This window comes from Carcharodon carcharias, chromosome 13, assembly GCF_017639515.1.
Source record: "Carcharodon carcharias isolate sCarCar2 chromosome 13, sCarCar2.pri, whole genome shotgun sequence".
NCBI lineage: Eukaryota > Metazoa > Chordata > Chondrichthyes > Lamniformes > Lamnidae > Carcharodon > Carcharodon carcharias.
The window spans coordinates 34,078,105-34,097,762 of record NC_054479.1 but is presented as its reverse complement, the minus strand read 5'-3'; the positions used below and the strand labels follow the sequence as shown (position 1 = coordinate 34,097,762).

Here is a 19,658-nt window from a genome sequence, read left to right as displayed (position 1 = left end):
TGTTGCAAGTGTTTCTTTGAAGGGGATAATTGAGCAGGTAGATCAGCTGTTTTATCATGAGTTAATCTTGATGAGCAGGAACAGTCAAAAGGTTTGAGTGAAGGTAAACATAATTCTGCTACTCTCTTGTTGGTTTACAGATAATCATAGAACTTAAACTGTAAACCTTTACATTCCTGTTTCTCAAATGTTGAGCCAGTTTAATATCCATTTTTGTATACTAAAAGCCTTTCTGTGAAGTCTTTTGGTCAGTTTCCTTTTCTCACTGAGTACTTTTATCTTTGTGAGATCTGTAGATCCCTGTTAAAAGCACAGTGCTGTTGCACGTCATATCTTTTTCATTTATGACCATGTTTATTTTTAATTTTGTAGTATATTTCCTCCCCCTAGACGCTGTAAAGAGATGTAGACAGGTTAATGAGTGGGCAATAAGATGGCAGTTGGAGTACAATGAAGAATAGAAAAGCAGAATATTTTTTAAAAGGTGTGAAACTTTAATGTTGATGTTCAAAGAGACTTGATTGTACTTGTACAAGGAACACAAAGTTAACATGCAGGTACAACAAGCAATTAGGAAAGCAAATGGTACATTGGCCTTTATTGCAAGAGGATTGGAGCACAAGAATAAAGAAGTCTTGCTATAATTATACAGAGCTCTGATAAGCCTGCACCTGGAATACTGTGTGCCATTTTGGCCTCCATATTTAAGGAAGGATATACTTGCATTGGAGGCAGTACAGTGAAGGTTCACTGGAGAGATCCCTGGGATAAGAGGGCTGGCCTATGATGAGAGGCTGAGTAAATTGGGTCTGTATTCTCTGGCGTTTAGAAGAATGAGAGGTGATCTCAATAAAAGATTTAAGATTATGAAGGGACTTGATTGGGTAGATGCTGAGTCATTGTTTCCCGAGTCTGGGACTCTAGACAAGTGGGCACCGTTTCATGATAAGGGGCTGATCGGTAAGGAGAAATTTCTTCACTCAGGGTTGTGAACCTTTGGAATTCTCTACCCCAGAGGGTTGTGGATGCGCCATAATTGATTTTATTTAAGGCTGAGATAGACCGATCTTTGTTCTCTCAGGGAATCAAGGGGTATGGGGAGCAGGGGGTAAAGTGGAATTGAAGCCCAACATCAGCATTGATCAGATGAACAGCTTTGACAAGCTTAAAGTGTTCTCCTGTTTCTTATGTTTGATGTTCTCTTTCATCATTCATCAGTTTCCACAAAATAAATTAGACCAGCCTACACCCAAACTTCCGTCAGTATACTCTGTCACCATCACTAGCAGACACAGGACTGAGACTACAATAATTCATGGTCCAGATTTATTTTCTTATAAAGTTCTGGCCACTGCTTCATTTCACTTTTCTCCAGATGGCATGTCAAGTTTTTGGAATGTGTGGGAAAATACAGACAATGACTTGCATCCTGGTACAGTGCTTTGCTAACCTGATGAAATGGCTATCTCCCCTCACTGCTGAACTTCGGCAGTAACAAACTAATTCCTTTGGGTACGCAAAGCGTAATGCTTTCCATTGGTGCAAAATTTGAATCTCAGTGCCTCATTGGAATGGCACCTTCTGATGCTATTTCAGGGTTGAGTTTCTATGCTGTGCTGATGCTGACATGAGTGAAAAATATGTTCCATATTCTAAAACGGATGTCCCTCATCTTTAAGAATATAATATGCAGAACCATAAAGATAAAAATAAAAGATGATGCACAGTATCAGCATTTTTATATTGTAATTTGTTATGCACTACTTAATTTACATTTGCATTCTTCATTCATTGATAACTGGCTGCAAACAAATTTTTGTTATCTGATCTTCTACTATTGCTAGCTATTTCTAGCTAGTAATGCATATATTCCGTAATATCATGTGAAGGGGACTTCATTGTGCATTTATATAATACAAATTTGTACTTGTAGGGTCTTCCTACTTCTTTGTTCAGTCGTAGTAACACTACACTAGAAATTATTACTCCATTTAAAAAGTTGCCATTACCTGAACAGTGAGTTTAACGCGTAACTGTCGATTTTTCATTTCCCACCAGAAAATCAACTCTTGGAAGTATTTTTTCTGTATAGATTAAGTGCTTTAGTTAATAGTACCCATGTCACTCATGTGCTTCTAGGATCAAGAGGGAGGTTGCCTTGGGGCTCAGGTTACAAAGCAGTTTGTCAGACTGCACAAAGTCCTACGATGCTATATTTTTATGCACAAAAGAATAGAAATGTATTGAGCAGAAAAGAAGACTTCAAACAGACCACAAGAAAGTATAAAAGTTTTCAAAATTAACAATTTACCAAAAGCCAGGAAAAAACATTTGTAATTTATAAATTATAAAGCAACAGTTAGAATTCAGAAATATATTTTCCGAAATGAGTCTGTGATTTTTGAAATGTTTTAGAATATACTTAAGTAAGCATAAAAGATTGCATAGAGTGGGGAAAACCAAATTCACAACCTCAGTTACCAATCTTTTTCAATTTATCTCTGATATTTTAAACAAATTTGCATTGGGAAATAAGTACAAATAGTTGTAAGGTGGGACCAGGGTCACTTATGTCGAACATTGTGTTCTATTGCTTTAAAACCCAGATTCTCCACTTAATTTTCTCATTCCTGTTTATGACTGATAGCATGGAAATCAATTTAGCAATTTATATTGCCTTCTCCGCTCAAAGAATTGGTTTCATTTCGTTCAGCATGCTGTGTGTCTTAATGAACCTGCTCTGCCTACTGGATCTGAATGCTTCCTCACCTAAGCTGAAATCTGTTTAATCATAATTATTTATAGTCTCTTTGTATGAAAGTTCAGGTCAGTACCAATTTCAGAGAGGGAACATGCAGATATCAGCAGGATTCACTACAGATATTTATTTGCATGGTACTGGTAATTGCAGTGAAGCTACGCATGTAATTGTTGTTGCTTGGCATCATGTGCCTTTAATGAATGTCAGATTCTGAGTTAGGATTTTGTGTTTTTTGTGTTGTTATTTTAACTGTAAAATATGCAATTTTGTTAAATTGAACAGTAGTGTGTTTTATAAGTAACATGGATACAGTCATTGGTATGCAAAACTATGCATGTTCAGATGACCGAAAGTGCAATTTGGTGTCAGTGTGGCCCAATCTACTTTGGAATAGTTTTTATGTCTTACTGCAGTTCTAAAATGTCAAAATATTGACACAACAGTGAAAATGTAAGTATGAGATTTCCTATTTCTAAACAAAAATACAAAAATATTTTAATGAGTAATGTCTGCATACTGAATTTTGATAGTGGCTTGATTTGGTTAATTTTGGACAATTGTATGCTGCAGTATACCAGTGAATGTGAAAATAAAATTTAGCCTTTTTAAACATTTTGTGGTTTGATATTTTTCTGAGACGCTTCATTTTTCTGCAGAGAATCTTTATTAAAGAAAGAGTTTGATGAAGACAAAAAATCCTTACAGAAATCCATCACTACTACTAGTGCCTTGATCACAGATAGAGACAAAGAACTAGAGAAGCTCAGGAACGAGGTAAGTTATTTGTCTTAGCAGATGACATATGTGTTTGGAATATGCAAATATGAAAGAGATTTGAGCTTCACTAAATGTCTGTTGTCTTGCAATTAATCATAAGGATGTTTGTTGATCACTAGTAGCTTTGCTCATGGATTAAAACACGCTCACCCAAGGTTGGTTGAGGGGGTAGTTGAGAAGCCAGATTAATTTTTATAAAACGCTGTGTACTCCAGTGAGAGTGATGGTATCTTTCCAAGTGATAAATATGATAACTCATTCAGCTTAGTATGAGTTTTTCAGATTTTGTATGGATAAATAGAGCTGATTAACCATCCTTCTACTGTATGATCATCTGTCTTTCCAGACACTGTGTACCTCAGTGGGTTTAAAAAGAAACTTCACTACATCTTAACATTAAGAAATTGACTTTGGTTAGAAACTGTGGATTTATTAGAGAATAAGGTGCCTCTTATTTTAAAAAAAGAGTAATGAACCATTTTTTATTTCTACGCTTTTATTTTTAAAAACCTATTGTTGACTACAGTAAACACTAAGGACCTAGGCTTTCCAATTGGGGCATTGATAGGAGCCCACCAAAATGTATTGGTACCATCAGTGTTCACAATCAGGCAAACTAGGTGTAAGTTTTTATTACATCACATTAATGTCTACTGGCTTGCAAGAGTTTCTCAGCCGGACCATGTGAGGGAGCTGATTTCAAGTTGGTAGAGGTACTTAATCAACAGTCACAATCCAGGTCAGTAATTTTGTTGGTTTGAAAAGATAAAGTTTATTTTAGCACCTTTCAGAACCTTGGGATATCCCAAGGTATTTTTAAGCCAACAAAGTACTTGTTCGTTTTCAATGTAATGTAGAAAATGTGTACAGATTGCTCCCACAAACAGCAATGTGATAATGACCAGATAATCTGTTTTAGTGACATTGGTTGAGGGATGAGTAATAACCAGGACAAACTCCTCTGCTGTTGTTCAAAATAGGATTTTTAAGTACGCCTGAGAGGAAGACGGGTTCTTATTTTAACGTTTCATCCAAAAGACAGCACTTCCGACAGCATTACCTTGGTACAGCACTTGAAGTGTCAGCCTAGGTTTTGTGTTCAAGCCTCTAGGTTGAGAGGGCTACCATTGAACCATAGCTGACACCATGCTCCAAGTCACTATTCCTCCCCGTGATATCATCAGTGCTCTGTTTAAACAAAAAGTATTCAAATAAAGAAAATAAAAGCCTCAAATTAACAAAAATGTGTTAATGACTGTAACTGTTTAATTTTTCAAAAAGAGACCAAATGTTCAGAGCAGCTCCTCAAATTTATTTTGGAATTTCAATCAAAGTTAATAGCTTTTGCCTTCTCCTTCACTGGGTTCCTTTCAAAAATAGGCATTGCTAGGAATTAGGACCATTAATGCATTGGAATTTGTGTCTACATTTTCTGCACTTTGTCACTAATGCAAAAATAAAAAACTTCAGATTCATTTGGCACTTTATTAGATAAAGGTGTTGAGAAATTTTTCACAAAAGCATTGATTTGTAAATGAAACGAGTTTCGACTAAAACAATGAAACACTTAAATTAAGGGATTTCTCGTTAGACGTTGCTCTTTGTGTGAACTTTCAATTGTTGCAAGCCATTCTGTCAGAAATTGAGTAAATATTTAAGCAATTATATAAATGTAATTTGAATGGGTTAAAGTACTTGCAGTTTTCTCTTCAGCACCCCCCTCCAACCATCCAATGAAATTTTGTTGACTCTTACAATGATTTTCACAAATGAAATACCTTTCCTGAATAAGGTTATGTGTGTATCATTCACGTTTGAAATTGATCCTGTATTTTAGATTATTTAACTGCATTTAATCAGAGTTCCTCACATGACTACTTTATTTTTCCTGCTGTGATGGTAGGCTAAGTAGTTAAAGCTTAAATAAGTCTCCCAGCAATGTAATCTTCCACCAGTGCACACTTCTTTATAACCAACTTTTGTGACTCACTAACCCAGTTGAAAGTTGGTAAATCTTAATATTGTCCTAATGCAAATCTGAAAAAGCTTTCCAAGGGGTCAAAGCTAAATTAAGAAGTCAACACCAAAAGCAGCCCTGAAATGTTAATTAGGGGCAGTAAATATTTGTTAGGACAATGTCATCAGACGAATGAATTCTGAATTACTCGTAGTTTGTTACAGGGTGTTTCGTGTACTGTCTTGAAACGTAAAACAGTCTGTAAAGCTTCAATTTTACTTTACTAGAAATTCCCTTAAGTGAATATTTTTATTCAGCTTCTGGAACACATGCTATTGTCATCACATCAGTGATGCTTGACTTTGTTTGGTTTGTAGATCGCAGAGTTACGAAATGAAAGTGCCATGGCAAAAAAGTTGCATTCGGTAGTCCAGTCGTTGGAATCCGACAAATCAAAACTTGAACAAAAGGTGCAGAATTTGGAGAAGAAAATCAACGATAACAAGAGGCAGCTTGACAATGTCACATCCTCTTCAGGTAAATAGACATCAATAGAACATCAATAGCTCTTAATATTTGCTTCCCATTTTTAATTAGTACAGTAGTTTAATGCCTAATTGTGTTTTATTGGTATGTATTTTAATCAATGCAACTTTGTATGATTATTGTCAAGTTTAATTTGAATGCTTTATTTTTCAGTGTAAAATTAGGATTTTCCTTTTGTTGTAAATAATATTTCTGCAAATGATTATAAAGACCTTTATGACCCAGGTCCCATCTGGTATTCACCCAAGCTTTTGCTACTGTTATATCAGAGCTTCTAGACAATTGATGTGAGTGCCAAGGGGTGGTTAACTTCTGTGATCTCCCACTGTGGCATTGAGGTTCAAAAAGAGTTCAAAATAAAAATAAAATTCTGTGAATGCTGGAAATCTGAAACAAAAACAAAAATAGCTGGAAAAACTCAGCAGGTCTGACAGCATCCGCAGAGAGGAAGACAGTTAACGTTTTGAGTCCGAATGACTCTTCATCAGAACTAAAGAAAAATAGAAATGAGGTGAAATATAATCTGTTTGAGGGGGGTGGGACAGGTAGAGCTGCATAGAGGGCCAGTGATAGGCGGAGGCAAAGATGAGATTGCCAAAGATGGCATAGACAAAAGGACAAAGGAGTGTTGACGGTGGTGGTATTAGCTAAAAGATGTGCTAATGATGACATTAAGGGTAGAAAGCAGGACGAGCAAGTGACAGCCCTAGTTGGGGTGGGGTAGGGGGAAGGGATCACAAAAGGCTAAAAGGTGGAGATGAAACAATGGATGGAAATAAATTTTAAAATAATAATGGAAATAGGTGGGAAAAGAAAAATATATTTAAAAAATATATAAATAATAAGAAAAATATATAAATAAATAAGAAAAAAGGGGGATTGTAAAGGGGGTGGGGATGGAGGAGAGAGTTCATGATCTGAAGTTGTTGAACTCAATGAAACATTGCAGCAGACACCAAACGCAGACTGGGTGACCGCTTTGGTCTGTCTGCAAGCCTGACCCAGACCTCCCTGTCGCTTGCCATTTCAAGTCCCTGCTTTCATGTCCACATGTCCGTCCTTGACCTGCTGCAATGTTCCAGTGAAGCTCAATGCAAACTGGGGGGACAGCACCTTATCTTCCGATTAGGCACTTTACCGCCTTCTGGACTTAACATTAAGTTCAACTACTTCAGATCATGAACTATCTCCACTCCCTTTCCGATCCCCTTTTTTTCTAATTTTTTATATATATTTTTATTTTCCCATCTATTATTATTTTTAAATTTATTTCCATCCATTGTTTTATCTCCACCTTTTAGCCTATTTCAATCCTTTCCCCCTACCCCACCCCCACTAGGGCCATCTGTCACTTGCTTCTCATGCTTTCTACCCTTAATGTCACCATTAGCACATCCTTTAGCTATTATCACCACCGTGAAGAGTCATTCAGACTCAAAACATTAACTGTATTCCTCTCTGCAGATACTGTCAGTCCTGCTGCGTTTTTCCAGCTATTTTTGCTTTTGTTTCAAAAAGAGTTCCATGTGCAGGGCACGAGAAATACAAAACCTCTCTCAGACCATTTAGCAGTGTGGTGCATTGACACAAAACGTGCTGTTATATGATGATGGTGGGGCTGAGGGTACTGGTGATGTTAATTGCCAGTAGGCTTCCAGCAGAAAACACTGGCTCAGTTTCCCACTTGCATTCTAAGACCATGACAGTTTTAACCACAGGAAGCAACTGCTGTCCTCCAGAAAATCACGGCAATCAGGCATGTACGGGAATTGAGGCTCTGGAATATCTCACGATGGGAGTGGGGCCAGGATGGTGGAGTGTGTGTGAGTGTGGCAGGGGAGATCTAAACTTTCCTTATGGGTCTCAGAGGAGCACACAAAGAAATTTTTTTTTAAACTGGAGCGTCCCTTCAGCTACCTATAGTCCTCACACTGACCATTAGTTGGTGAGTAAGCTGTGACAGCTTTCCCACGCAAGCTGGTTAAAATCGTTGTCAAGGCCCAATCATATCATTGGACCAATTAGCATATGCGAATTGCGATCCTGCCAGCTTTGAATGGACAGTTTGGCTGCCTGGTCAGTACATCCGTTAAAACCGGAAATGGAAGGTGAGCAACCCAACGCATTTTAACAGTCCACTCCCCACCCCACCCAGCTCCTGCCTTGTGGGTAGGGTTAAAATTCCTGCCTCGTACTTTAAAATATACTGAATGGCAAAACAGTTCCAGTTTCCAAAGTTCATACCTACCTTCACTTTAGTTGGCCTATTTGGTTGTGACTTTCTGTAAGTTTGATATTTTCCAAATTATGGGGAAAATGAACAACTAATCTAAAATGAGATATAAGCAAATGTGAGTTACATAAATCATCTATTTATAACAGAATCCCAAATGAATTATATGAAAACTGATAGATGTTGACGTCTCAAGAAGCTCACTTTCTCAGAACAATGAAGAAAAAAGATTGCGTGTTTAGAGTAATACATTTGGACAGTTTTACAGCTAATGTAGAACTTGATAAATGTAGTGCTATGATCTTGGTCGAGACCAGTAACTTTTTTTGAAAGTAGTTTGAAATCCCAGTTCTTTGCTAATAGAATGAAGCAGAAGAATTTTTGCTTTACAAGAATCAACAAAGCAAATTCTAAATTCTATTTCTCCAATATCTTAACATCCAGAATTAACATGAGTTAAACATGAATTAGCAAGCAAATTGTGGTTGAATATAAACTATAAAATTGCATCTTAAATGGCAGGTACAACTAAAGTAGATCTCTATACCTGCTCTTTACACATAAAAAATCCCCTGCTCTTTACACTTTATTGTAATTATTTTTTACACCAGTATCGATTCTATACTTAAGCTACTTTTAAGAAAAAAAGAAAAAGAAGACTAGAGACCTAAACACAAACCAGAAGCCTTACTTTTACTCTAAAGCGTAGAAATACTCACCAGTCCTACTCAACAATCAGCTGCTCTCCATGCTCTTCCCTCTCGTACTCTTCAATGGTCTCTTGTCTCTCTCTGCGCTCTTTAATGATCCCTCGTCTCTCTCTCTCTCTCTCTCTGAGCTCTTTAATGGTTTCCCGTCTCTCCATCTGCACTCTTTAATGGTCCTTCGTCTCTCTCTCTTTCCACGCTCTTTAATGGTATCCCATCTCTCTCTCCGTGCTCTTTAATGGTCTCTCCTCTCTCTCTCTCTCCACACTCTTTAATGGTCTCTCGACTTTCTTTCTCTCCGCGCTTTTTAATGGGCTCTCATCTCTCTCTTTCCCTCTGCGCTCTTTAATGGTCCTTCATCTCTCTCTTTCCGCGCTATTTAATGGTCTCCCGTCTCTCTCTCTCTCCATGCTCTTTAATGGTCTCTCTCTTTCTCTCTCCACACTCTTTAATGGTCTCTCATCTTTCTTTCTCTCCGCGCTCTTTAATGGGCTCTCATCTCTCTCTGCGCTCTTTAATGGTCTCTCCATCAAACAGCAATGAACTACATTACTACATTTGTTTTAACATTTGCCAGGGCACTGTGAGATTTCCCGTGCCCCTCTTAAAATATTTCCATGAGATCTTTTGCATCCACTTCAGAGGGTAAGACAGGACTTGGTTTAATGTCTCATCGGTACTGCACTGAAGTGTGAGCCTGGATGTGTTCAGATCAATGAAGTGGGGATTGATTCCACAACCTGCTGACTTGTATGCAAGAGTGGTGCTACTGACTCACAGCTGACATCCGTATGAATGAAATAAACAACAGCAAAAAAGTCTTCAATCATATGTACTAGTTAATGATGAAATTAGCAAACAGTATGCGCAGACCTGATGGGCTGAATGGCCTCTGGGCATTAAACTCCTTTGATTCTGCACTCGGCCATCAAAAATGAGAAGTAATCCCTGATATCTGACTATAAGAGACACAAATAATGGTGCTTATTACTTAAAAGTCTCACCTAATGTTTTGAAATATGAAAAATTGGCACAATAGTTCTTAAAAATATGCATATATTCTTACAATGTTCCCCCATATTCCTTGTGGTTGTATGCATATTTATTGTTTTTAAACTACGTTCTTTTATATTTAAAGGTGAACCAGTCATTGAAAAACAAAGAGAAGGAAATGATTCAGCCGAGAGCCAGGTAAACCTGTCATTTTATAACTTCTTTAGCAGCAAAATGATTTTGTTATAATAAAGAAAATTAACTAAACAAATGTACGAGAGGAGAAATATGTATTGAACCAATGGTAGTAAAGTGTAACTAAATATCATTGGAAATTTACATTGAGTAAATTGATTTAAGTAAAACAAACTGGAGGGTAGGCCACAGATTTGAATTTGTATTTTTTAAATTTTAAATTATTACTCTTTATTAATTATCATCTTTTTTTCTATCATCACTTATGACTGCTTGCTATATTTGACTGAGGACTAATTATAGTCTTTAAATTTCAGATAAAATAGTGCAATTTTATTATTTAATCTGTTGTGAAAGGATTAAGGATCTCTACAAAAGTTGTCTGTATTTCTTAAATTTTTCCAGATTTGAGAATTGCTGAATAAAGAGGCTGTTGAAGCTTTTCATCTTGCACTCATCAGGACAGGTGCAAGAACGCCAAACTTCAAAGAGAACAACAGTTTATGCTGCATGAGAAAAAGGGTGCTGATTGGTTGGCAAGTCAGTTCTGATTGGTTGAGACATTGTCATGAGTGCACTATTGCCCCACCGCTTTAATCTGTTCAAAAAAGGTGCAATGTCTAGACATATTCCTTTTGCTTGCAGAGGACAGGGCCCTGCATTTGAATATATGTAATCTCCAGCAAGTGCAAATGAATGAACTATATTGTGAGCCTGACAATCTTAAATTGGTTGTTAGTATAATTTTTTAGCACACTCGGGATTATTCAGTGAGTGCTGGCCAATCGCCAGCAGGATACTGCCATCAAGCCAAAAAAAGTTGCTCTGTTTACCACAGAAATGAGTAATGTGGTGTATAAATTTCAGTGTTGGTGCAATGCCAGGCACATAGGCCATACGTCCCAACAACTAGCGGATCATTCAAATAGCATGTCCCTTCGGCTGTTCGCAATAGACAGAGTACTGGCAGCGCTCAACCAAACCTTGCTTGCAAAGCTCAGAACACAATGCCTAACATTAGATGTGATTCTGCAATTGGTCAGCACCTGCGGAACAATCCTGAGTGTGCTAAAAGTTAAACAAAAACCAATTTAAGATAACAAAAACAGAAAATGCTGGAAAAACTCAGCAGGTCTAACAGCATCTGTGGGGAAAAAAAAACAGTTAATGTTTTGAGTCCTTATGACGCTTCAGAGAAGAAGATGCTGAGTTTTTCCAGTATTTTCTGTTTATGTTTCAGATTTCCAGCATCCGCAGTATTTTGCTTTTAACCAATTTAAGATTATCGGTCAGGCTTGCCATGTAGCTCATTCACACTTGCCAGAAGCTACTTATGTTCATATGCAGTGATCTTTCCTCTGCAAGGAATATGTCCAGACATTGCACCTTTTTTGAGTAAACAAAACATGAGAGATGACAGCTCTCTGATGTATTCACCATGGCAACGTATCGACCAATCAAAGCCCACTTGCCAACCAATCACCATCCTTTTTCTCATGCAGTATAAATTATTATTCCCTTTGAAATTTCGCATTCCTGCATCTGTCCTGATGAGTACAAAATGAATAGCTTCAACAGCATGCTTCTTTTTCCAGCAATATTCAAGATCTGTACTACCAAGCAACTAAATCTGAGAATAGTTATTGATAGTTCAATTCTGGAGTGGGGGAGCTGCATGTTTGCTTGTGAGCAGGCAAAGTTCCCTTCTTAAAATGATTGAAAATAAAACAGAAACATGTACCAGCAGCTTTTCGATGCAGCAAGAACCTTTTTCCATATTTTAAAAGCAATTATAACTGGGGGATAACTCCCCTGTTCCTCTTCAAAAGAATGGGTCCTTAACATCCACCTGAGCAGGCAGATGGGGCGGGCCTCAGTTTAACATCTCATCTGAGAGACGTTATCTCTAGCAGTGTAGCACTTCCTCAGTTCTGTACTGAAGTGTCAACCTTATTTTTTTGTGCTCAAGTCCAGAAGTGGGACTTGAACAATTATAAAACATTTTGTTGCACAGCTAATTGCCAGTGTGATCCGTTTACAGTGGCACAGAAAAGTTAACATGCAAAATAATGGAATGCTAAGACGAGTTTACAATTATTGGATTTTTCTGTCATTAGTGATTTATTATTCAGAGAATCCAGTAAAATAACTATGGAAAATATTAAATGTAAGCCAAAAAGGTTTATTTGAAAATGTTTTAACACTTTGTCAGGTTTTTCAGTTTATGTCTTACATTTTTTTTGTAAAAAAACAAAACACCCAAAGGCATCTGATTTCAATTCTGTGTAAGCTTATTCTGCTTATTTCCTACTATTTTTACAATAACTGTTAGTTGATAAGTAATGCTGCATTGTACTAACTGATTTCTCCATTTTTCCTCCTCTTGATGCTGCCGGTGCTTCTCTCCAAACAGCAAATGGTTTGTTTTTGCTTGCCTTCCTTTTCATACTTATTTGTTCTGCATTTGTATATTTCGCAAAATTCCTAACTAAGATCATCCTGGTACTTGAATCCTATCAAGCAGTAATTATTGTTGGGCAGAAATATGTATTGAAAGAAAAAAAGAAAACATTGAATGTGTCTTATACAGGATTATCTTAAGTGTTATTCATTACTATTGTGAGTCTTAAGATTGCAGCATGTTTATCAATTAAAAATATCCTCAATATTTTGAAAGTATTGAACTTAGCACTGGATTCCTATTGTCATGCCTTTGTGATTGTACTTTTCCCATAACACTGAATCAAAGTAAAACAGCAAATCAAAACAAAGTACAAATCAAATGCAAGAAAATTTTAAAAACTGCCAAAAAGAAGCCACTATTAACTTATGAAACAACCAATCCCAAATGATCAATGAAAAGAAACCACCATTAAAATTGACCGGGAAAAGTGGCAAATCAATCAACAAATATTCAAAAAAGTGTGTAATGCAAATTTCATGATCAACTTTATCCATTGAATTGTCTTGCAATTCCTCTGTTAAGTTAATGGATGATCTCAACCTTTCCCAAATGCCTGGGCTTAAGTTTAATGTAATCGTCCACTGTTAGCTGAATACAGATCCCACAGTCTGAGTGTACAGTTAATTAGTACTCATTTAGCCCAACTGATACAATAAACATATTAAGCTGAGAGATCATGCATTTGACTTCTTATTTATTCCCAAATAAACAAGTGAATTGAATTTTGAACATTCTCAGGAAATCGGAAAGGAAATTATCATGTGTTTTGTTTGTTAGGAAATCTGAACCAATTCGTGACAGCAGTAAAACGGACACATTCATGGACAGGCACAGTCAGAAACAGAGAGATGCATGACCAGGAACTAATTGCAAAACTTTGAATTCAATGTTTATAGAGATCTCCTAGAAACATGAAAATCAGTGCTGCCAGATCCAGTGCCACCTGCCTATTTCCCACCCCCATAAGCTGTCAGCCCTGTGTCCTCCTCTCCCCTTACTGCTAGCAGGCACCAAGAGTCCATCAATGAGCAAAACTCCCAACATTTCATCCTGAAGGTCTGGTGCAACTTGACTTTCCTCTCCACAGTGGTACCACACCCTCTTTGTGCACCAAATCAAAAACCATCCACCAGTACTATCAGACCCCAAGAACTGCTCACCCCAACAAATAATTCCTTCTCCCCAGGATGACTAAATAAATACCAGTTAGCTACTTCCAGCTGACACCTTTAAACGTACCATCTTGTTATATATTTTGAGCTTAAAAAGTGATCAAGAATAAAAACTAAATTAACCCATTTCTAAACTTCATAGAATAATTAGAATTTTGGAATTTGACCCCCAAAGCACTAGGAAAAATCCAGAGTACTTTGCAATAAAATAGAATTTGAAGTATACAAGTACAATAAATCCATAGTTCTGACAATCTGCTGTACATGACATATAAACCTCTTTAAAAGACAACGTATCCTCCAACTCGCTTTTGCTATGGCTTGAGATTGCTTGTGTTATATTAGAAATGTTATCTCTGCCTTTATAGATCAATACTTATCACTGTAGTTAATCTTTCTCATCAGACATTAGCCGCATGGAACCAGCTGCCTGTTGCTGTCTGATTTTACATTGCTCCCAACAGAAGAACAAAAACAAAATTGCCTCTATGATCTTATCAAGATATGTTCTGATAAATACCAATGAAGGATGTATATATTGTCATCTTGATTTGGGGTGCGCATGATGCTTATCAGTATTAATTATATAATAATATTTGATCTCACGTAACCATCTAATTCCCAATTTAACAGGCAGACTGGATCTAGTGATGTTCTAGTTGCACAAAGCTGTGCTGAACATCCAGTACCAAAATATCTACAAATATGAAATGGGTCAGATTTGTGTTTGCATGAGTGAGCAGGTCAATTTCTGCATGAGCCAATCGTCCTGCTTCTCACATTGTCTTTTTGCAGATCAAGAATTAGAAAATTATTTCAATTACTTAAATTGGTGGTCGTCTGTGATACTGGACCGTCCAGTTCAAACCTGGATGGTGGTCACCCTTCGATGAAAGTTCCAGATAACCTTTTTTTAAAGATTATTGATAAAATCCTGTGCCTTGATCTGCTATTAATTCAATTAAAATAATTTTTCCTCATGCTGTTTTTAACATAATACAAACATGCTACAAAGTTATAAATAAAATAATTCACAATGATGACGATTTTATTATTTTATCTTCATTTGATAAACTTTGGCTTTTGAAATATGCATCAAACATCATATGTTGAAATAATTGTATGATTGCATTCTCAGCTTACAAAAAGGTGCGGTCTGTGATTTTTAGTAACTATTTTTTTAAATTATTATAATTGTTTTATATGTTTACTGAATATTTGCACCTTTATTGTGATACTGAATCATTTTCCAATATTTATGTAGGTACTGGTCATATTCAGGACACATTTTAATTTTCCCTTTACAGAATAATTATTTTTGTCTCTTAATTCTGTGAGTTATGAAGGGTATGAAATGCCTTGCTGTGGTTTGACTTACAAACCCCAAATATTCTCAGAATGCTTTGGTGTATGTGTGTGCAGAATATTTTCATTTAGCTTGAACCCACTTTCTTTTCTAAAATTAAGCCTACATATTCCTATTCAGTTTTCATTAAGAAATCAGAGTTTGCACTGCCTTTTAAGGATTTATATATGTTTTACTTCTTTGAATCCCAGATTGATTTCCTGAACTCTGTAATAGTGGATTTACAAAGGAAGAATGAAGAACTGAAGGCAAAGCTAGCACAGATGGCTGAAGCATCCCTTAATGGCAATGATGCTACTGATATAAATAATTTTGGCAGGTAAGCTGAAATAATAAATGTCGTGACTTTGTGAGTACAATTTGCAATATGTTAACAGTCTGTACTGGGAAATCTGCAACTCATTCTTCACATCTTGAGCCCTTAATATTAGACCATTGAGAGAGAGTAAATAGACAGGAAATGAGGATAGCTGGTTGTGCGACCTTATTAAACTACCTAACATCTATAATGCTTGAGAAAAGTTATTTGCTTCCCATCCAGACTCCGCCTTATTAAACTTGATTGTACTATTGTGTGAGGTGCCGTGCAGAGGATAGGCAGATCCTGTTCAAGGCATTGTCACCTGACCCCTGCCACGACCACCTATTGACCGGTTGTCTGTCAATTTCTTTGACTGAAGATGGCATGTAGCTCAAGGAAACCATGGGAAAGAAGGGGAAAATAAGTGCCAAGCCTTATAACAAAAAGACCAGAAGGGCCTTTCACATTTCCTTCAACAATTTAATGTTTTCACCTTCTGGAAAGGGGCACAAAAATTTGGTTGGAGACCATTCCGAAGAAGATAGAATTAAGCAGTACTGACATTACCATGCTGAATATCTCCTTTGCAGCTTGGATGAGACACAAACGAAGAAAAAACTACCACCTCGTCTCTTCTGTGATATCTGTGACTGCTTTGACCTCCATGATACAGAGGATTGTCCCACGCAAGCACAGATGTCTGAATTTCCTCCACATACTACTTACCATGGCAATAGAAATGATGAGCGCCCCTATTGTGACACCTGTGAGGTTTTTGGGCACTGGACGAACAGCTGCAATGATGATGAAACCTTCTAATGCAATACTGGAATGCAGACATGATCTGCATTGTTTGTTTGAATTTGCAATTTTTTTTTTGCTTTCCTTTTCTGCTTAACCATTTTTTCTCCTGTCCTATCATTACTCTGTCCTTTCATTACTCTGTCCTTTCATTACTCTGTACTGCACATTCGTTTAACTGCATTTGTTACGGTTTCAATATCAACTAACTTGAAAAATAACTTATACAGAACAAATATTACGTTTGGATTTAAGATTCAATGTATAAAAAATCTTGTAGCATTTAAAACTATCTGCTTCTGAATGTCAGACTTTAGTCTGTGTATAAAGAGAGTGTGGACATTATATTGTTTTTCATACTGTATGTAAAATATGTGGGAAATTAGGCTTATAAACGTGTATATACCTTGATTTATTTTGCCCAAAAGTAATTTACTCAGAAATCAGCATAAGGATATGTTGAATATTTTTCCTCTGTTTCTAAGTTTGGGTTTTGAAATGAATGTATAGTATTACAGTTGTTGCAGGGGATGGCATATGTAAAGACAGTATTAACCCAAACACTGTGTACTGTGTCAACTTTAATAAATTATTACCTATGATTGTTTTGATTGCCTTCATTGATCTGTATATGATGCAGCTTGTTTAGTTCAGCGTCTTCTGTAATTTTAATTTTGTATTGTTTTACATTCAAATGATTGCTTCCCTCTCCACTTTTAAGAATTTGACAGTCATGTAGGCAAACCAATATCAGGAAAAGCTGTTATGTAATGATTTTTAAAAATGCACATTCACATTTATAACATCCCCTCTAGTGATGAGTGAAATTTGTTCTGTTTATTGGTTCTCGGTAAATATCCAGAATGGTTAAATCATCAGTTAATATTTCTAAGCAAACCACAATCGCAACTTTTATAGCACCTTTAATGTAATGAAACATCCCAAATTGCTTCATAACAGCATCATATAACAAAGTATGACACCAAGCTATATAAGGAGACATAAGGTCAGATGGTCAAAAGTTTGGTCTAAAGAGGTAGGTTTCAAGCAGTGCCTTAAAGGAGGAAAGTGAGGTAGAGAAGCAGAGACGTGTAGGGAGGGAATTCTAGAGCTTGGGGGCCTAGGTCACTGAAGGCGAGACCAGTGGTGGAGTAATTATAAATGGGAATGCACAAAAGGCCAGAATTAGAGGAGCACAGATATCTCGGAAGGTTGTGGGGCTATTGAAGGTATACAGATAGACGGGCAAAACCATGGAGGGATTTGACAACAAGGATGAGAATTTTAAAGGCAAGACGTTGCATGACTAGGAGCCAATGTCAGTCAGCAAGCACAGGTGATAGGGAAAAGGGACTTGTGACACGGCGGCTGAATTTTGATTTCAAGTTTATGGAGGGCAGAATGTGGAAGACCAGCCAGGAATGTGTTGGAATAGTCGAACCTAGAGGTAAGGAAGGCATGAATGAGGGTTTCAGCAGCAGATGATTTGAGACGATTGAAGTCAGGGCAGTACTCCCATTCTCGTCCAGACCAAGGGGAATCCCTAGCCAAATGTCCCTGACCAAGCATTTTTTTTCTCTAAGTTTACAAAGTGTCCAACAAGGTGGAGTAGCACAGTAATATTTTTTAAGGTGAAGCCTTCGAGAATTTCCAGAATAAATTATGCAAGAGTGTTGCTGAAGTCTTGACAAAGTGTCCCACAAAGTCTTCCGATGTGTTTCAGTGGTCTTGTTCACAGTTCCAGCAGCAAGTGAACATGAAATTGTGAATATCCCTTTAAGTAGTGCTTGAAATTACATCAATGCCTTTTATACATCCTCAAACGTCTGGTCATTGTTAGGAGAGAGTGTCAACTACCAAAATGCCTTGCCCTCCTTAACAACCACTAGCAGGCATTTTAAGTGGCGTTCAGTCCTATTATGAACCTCCGGGTGGCCGTTCCTAGTGTGCACATCCTTTACCAAAATGGTCTCTTGGAGTAAATGCAGGCCAAACTGGTGTTTTAAGACTCTATCTTAGCCACCTTGGAGGGTCGACTGCCAAAATTCACCTCCAATGTTCACCTACTTTGAGACTATTTTGTAACATAATTTTAGCTACACATTGATTAGAACATTGTAAACATACTAGAATGAAAGCATTCACATAAAGTCCCTAACATTTTATTTTCCTACAGTCCAAAACTGGCTTATTACTGTTCAATAATTATAATTCATCTACTTTATCCCATCAGTGAAAACTACTGTATTGGAATTTAAAAATTAAAGAATAGTTTTCAAAATAATGTCATACCAGAAATAAGGGTCATTAAAGAGTAACCTGTTATTGCACTTTAAAAAAGCTGTACCCTGTAATTTTGAATTAGCCTTGATCAATGAATGGGATCCATTGGGAACAAAAGTACCTTCTCTTTAAATTTGTTATTCCTCTTTGGTGTACATCATAGTGATTCAGAGCGCTGTTATTAAATTCTAACCCAGTAATCAGCTTCTTTCACACATGACCATAACTGTAAACTTAGCACCTAGTTAATTTAAATATATTACGTTGACAATATGAATAAATGACTTGTAAAACAATTGGTGAAACACCTGTTTTGAAAAGGTTTTTTCCTGAGTTTCCACTAGAGGAACAGATGCCCACCCCATAATCTGCATTGCTGTAACAAAAAAAAACAATCTTTCAAATCTGTGTTCATATTTGGATTTCCTTTTTTTATTCATTCATGGGATGTGGGCGTGGCTGGCTAGGCAAGCATTTATTGCCCATCCCTAATTTCCCTTGAGGCAGTGGTGAGCTGCCTTCTTGAACTGCTGCAGTTCATGTGGTGTAGGTACACCCACAGTGCTATTAGGGAGGGAGTTTCAGGATTTTGACCCAGCGACAGTGAAGGAACAGCATTACGTTTCCAAGTCAGGATGGTGAGTGGCTTGGGAGGGGAACTTGTAGGTGGTGACGTTCCCATGCATCTGCCCTTGTTCTTCTAGATGTTAGTGGTTGTGAGTTTGGAAGGTGCTGTCTAAGGAGCCTTGGTGAGTTGTGCAGTGCATTTTGTAGACGGTACACACTGCTATGTGTCAGTGGTGGAAGGAGTGAATGTGGATGGGTTGCCAATCAAGTAGGCTGCTTTATCCTGGATGGTGTTGAGCTTTTGAGTGTTGTTGGAGCTGCACTTCTCCAGGCAAGTGGAGAGTATTCCATCACGCTCTTGACTTGTGCGTTGTAGATGGTGTACAGACTTTGGGGAGTCAGGAGTTACTTGCTGCTGGATTCCTAGCTTCTGACCTGCCCTTGTAGCCACAGTATTTATATGGCTAGTTCAATTTCTGGTCAATGGTAACCCCCAGGATGTTGATAGTGGAGGATTCTGCAATAGTAATGCCAT

The 19,658-nt window shown here is 37.2% G+C and overlaps 1 protein-coding gene across 8 annotated transcripts in view; it reads left to right on the top strand.

Moving 5' to 3' along the window:
- The window catches only part of clip1a (CAP-GLY domain containing linker protein 1a), a 166,035-nt gene extending 149,160 nt beyond the window's left edge, over positions 1-16,875 (top strand). For 7 of the 8 annotated variants that reach the window (XM_041202209.1, XM_041202213.1, XM_041202210.1 and 4 more), the window contains 6 exons: positions 3,418-3,535; positions 5,873-6,032; positions 10,120-10,172; positions 12,583-12,588; positions 15,363-15,490; positions 16,063-16,875. In XM_041202209.1, coding sequence (XP_041058143.1) covers positions 3,418-3,535; positions 5,873-6,032; positions 10,120-10,172; positions 12,583-12,588; positions 15,363-15,490; positions 16,063-16,291 — 694 coding nt within the window. In that variant the 3' untranslated portion in view covers positions 16,292-16,875. The remainder of the gene's footprint in view (positions 1-3,417; positions 3,536-5,872; positions 6,033-10,119; positions 10,173-12,582; positions 12,589-15,362; positions 15,491-16,062) is intronic. The other variant, XM_041202212.1, reaches the window with a different exon arrangement.
- Positions 16,876-19,658: the final 2,783 nt, after the last annotated feature.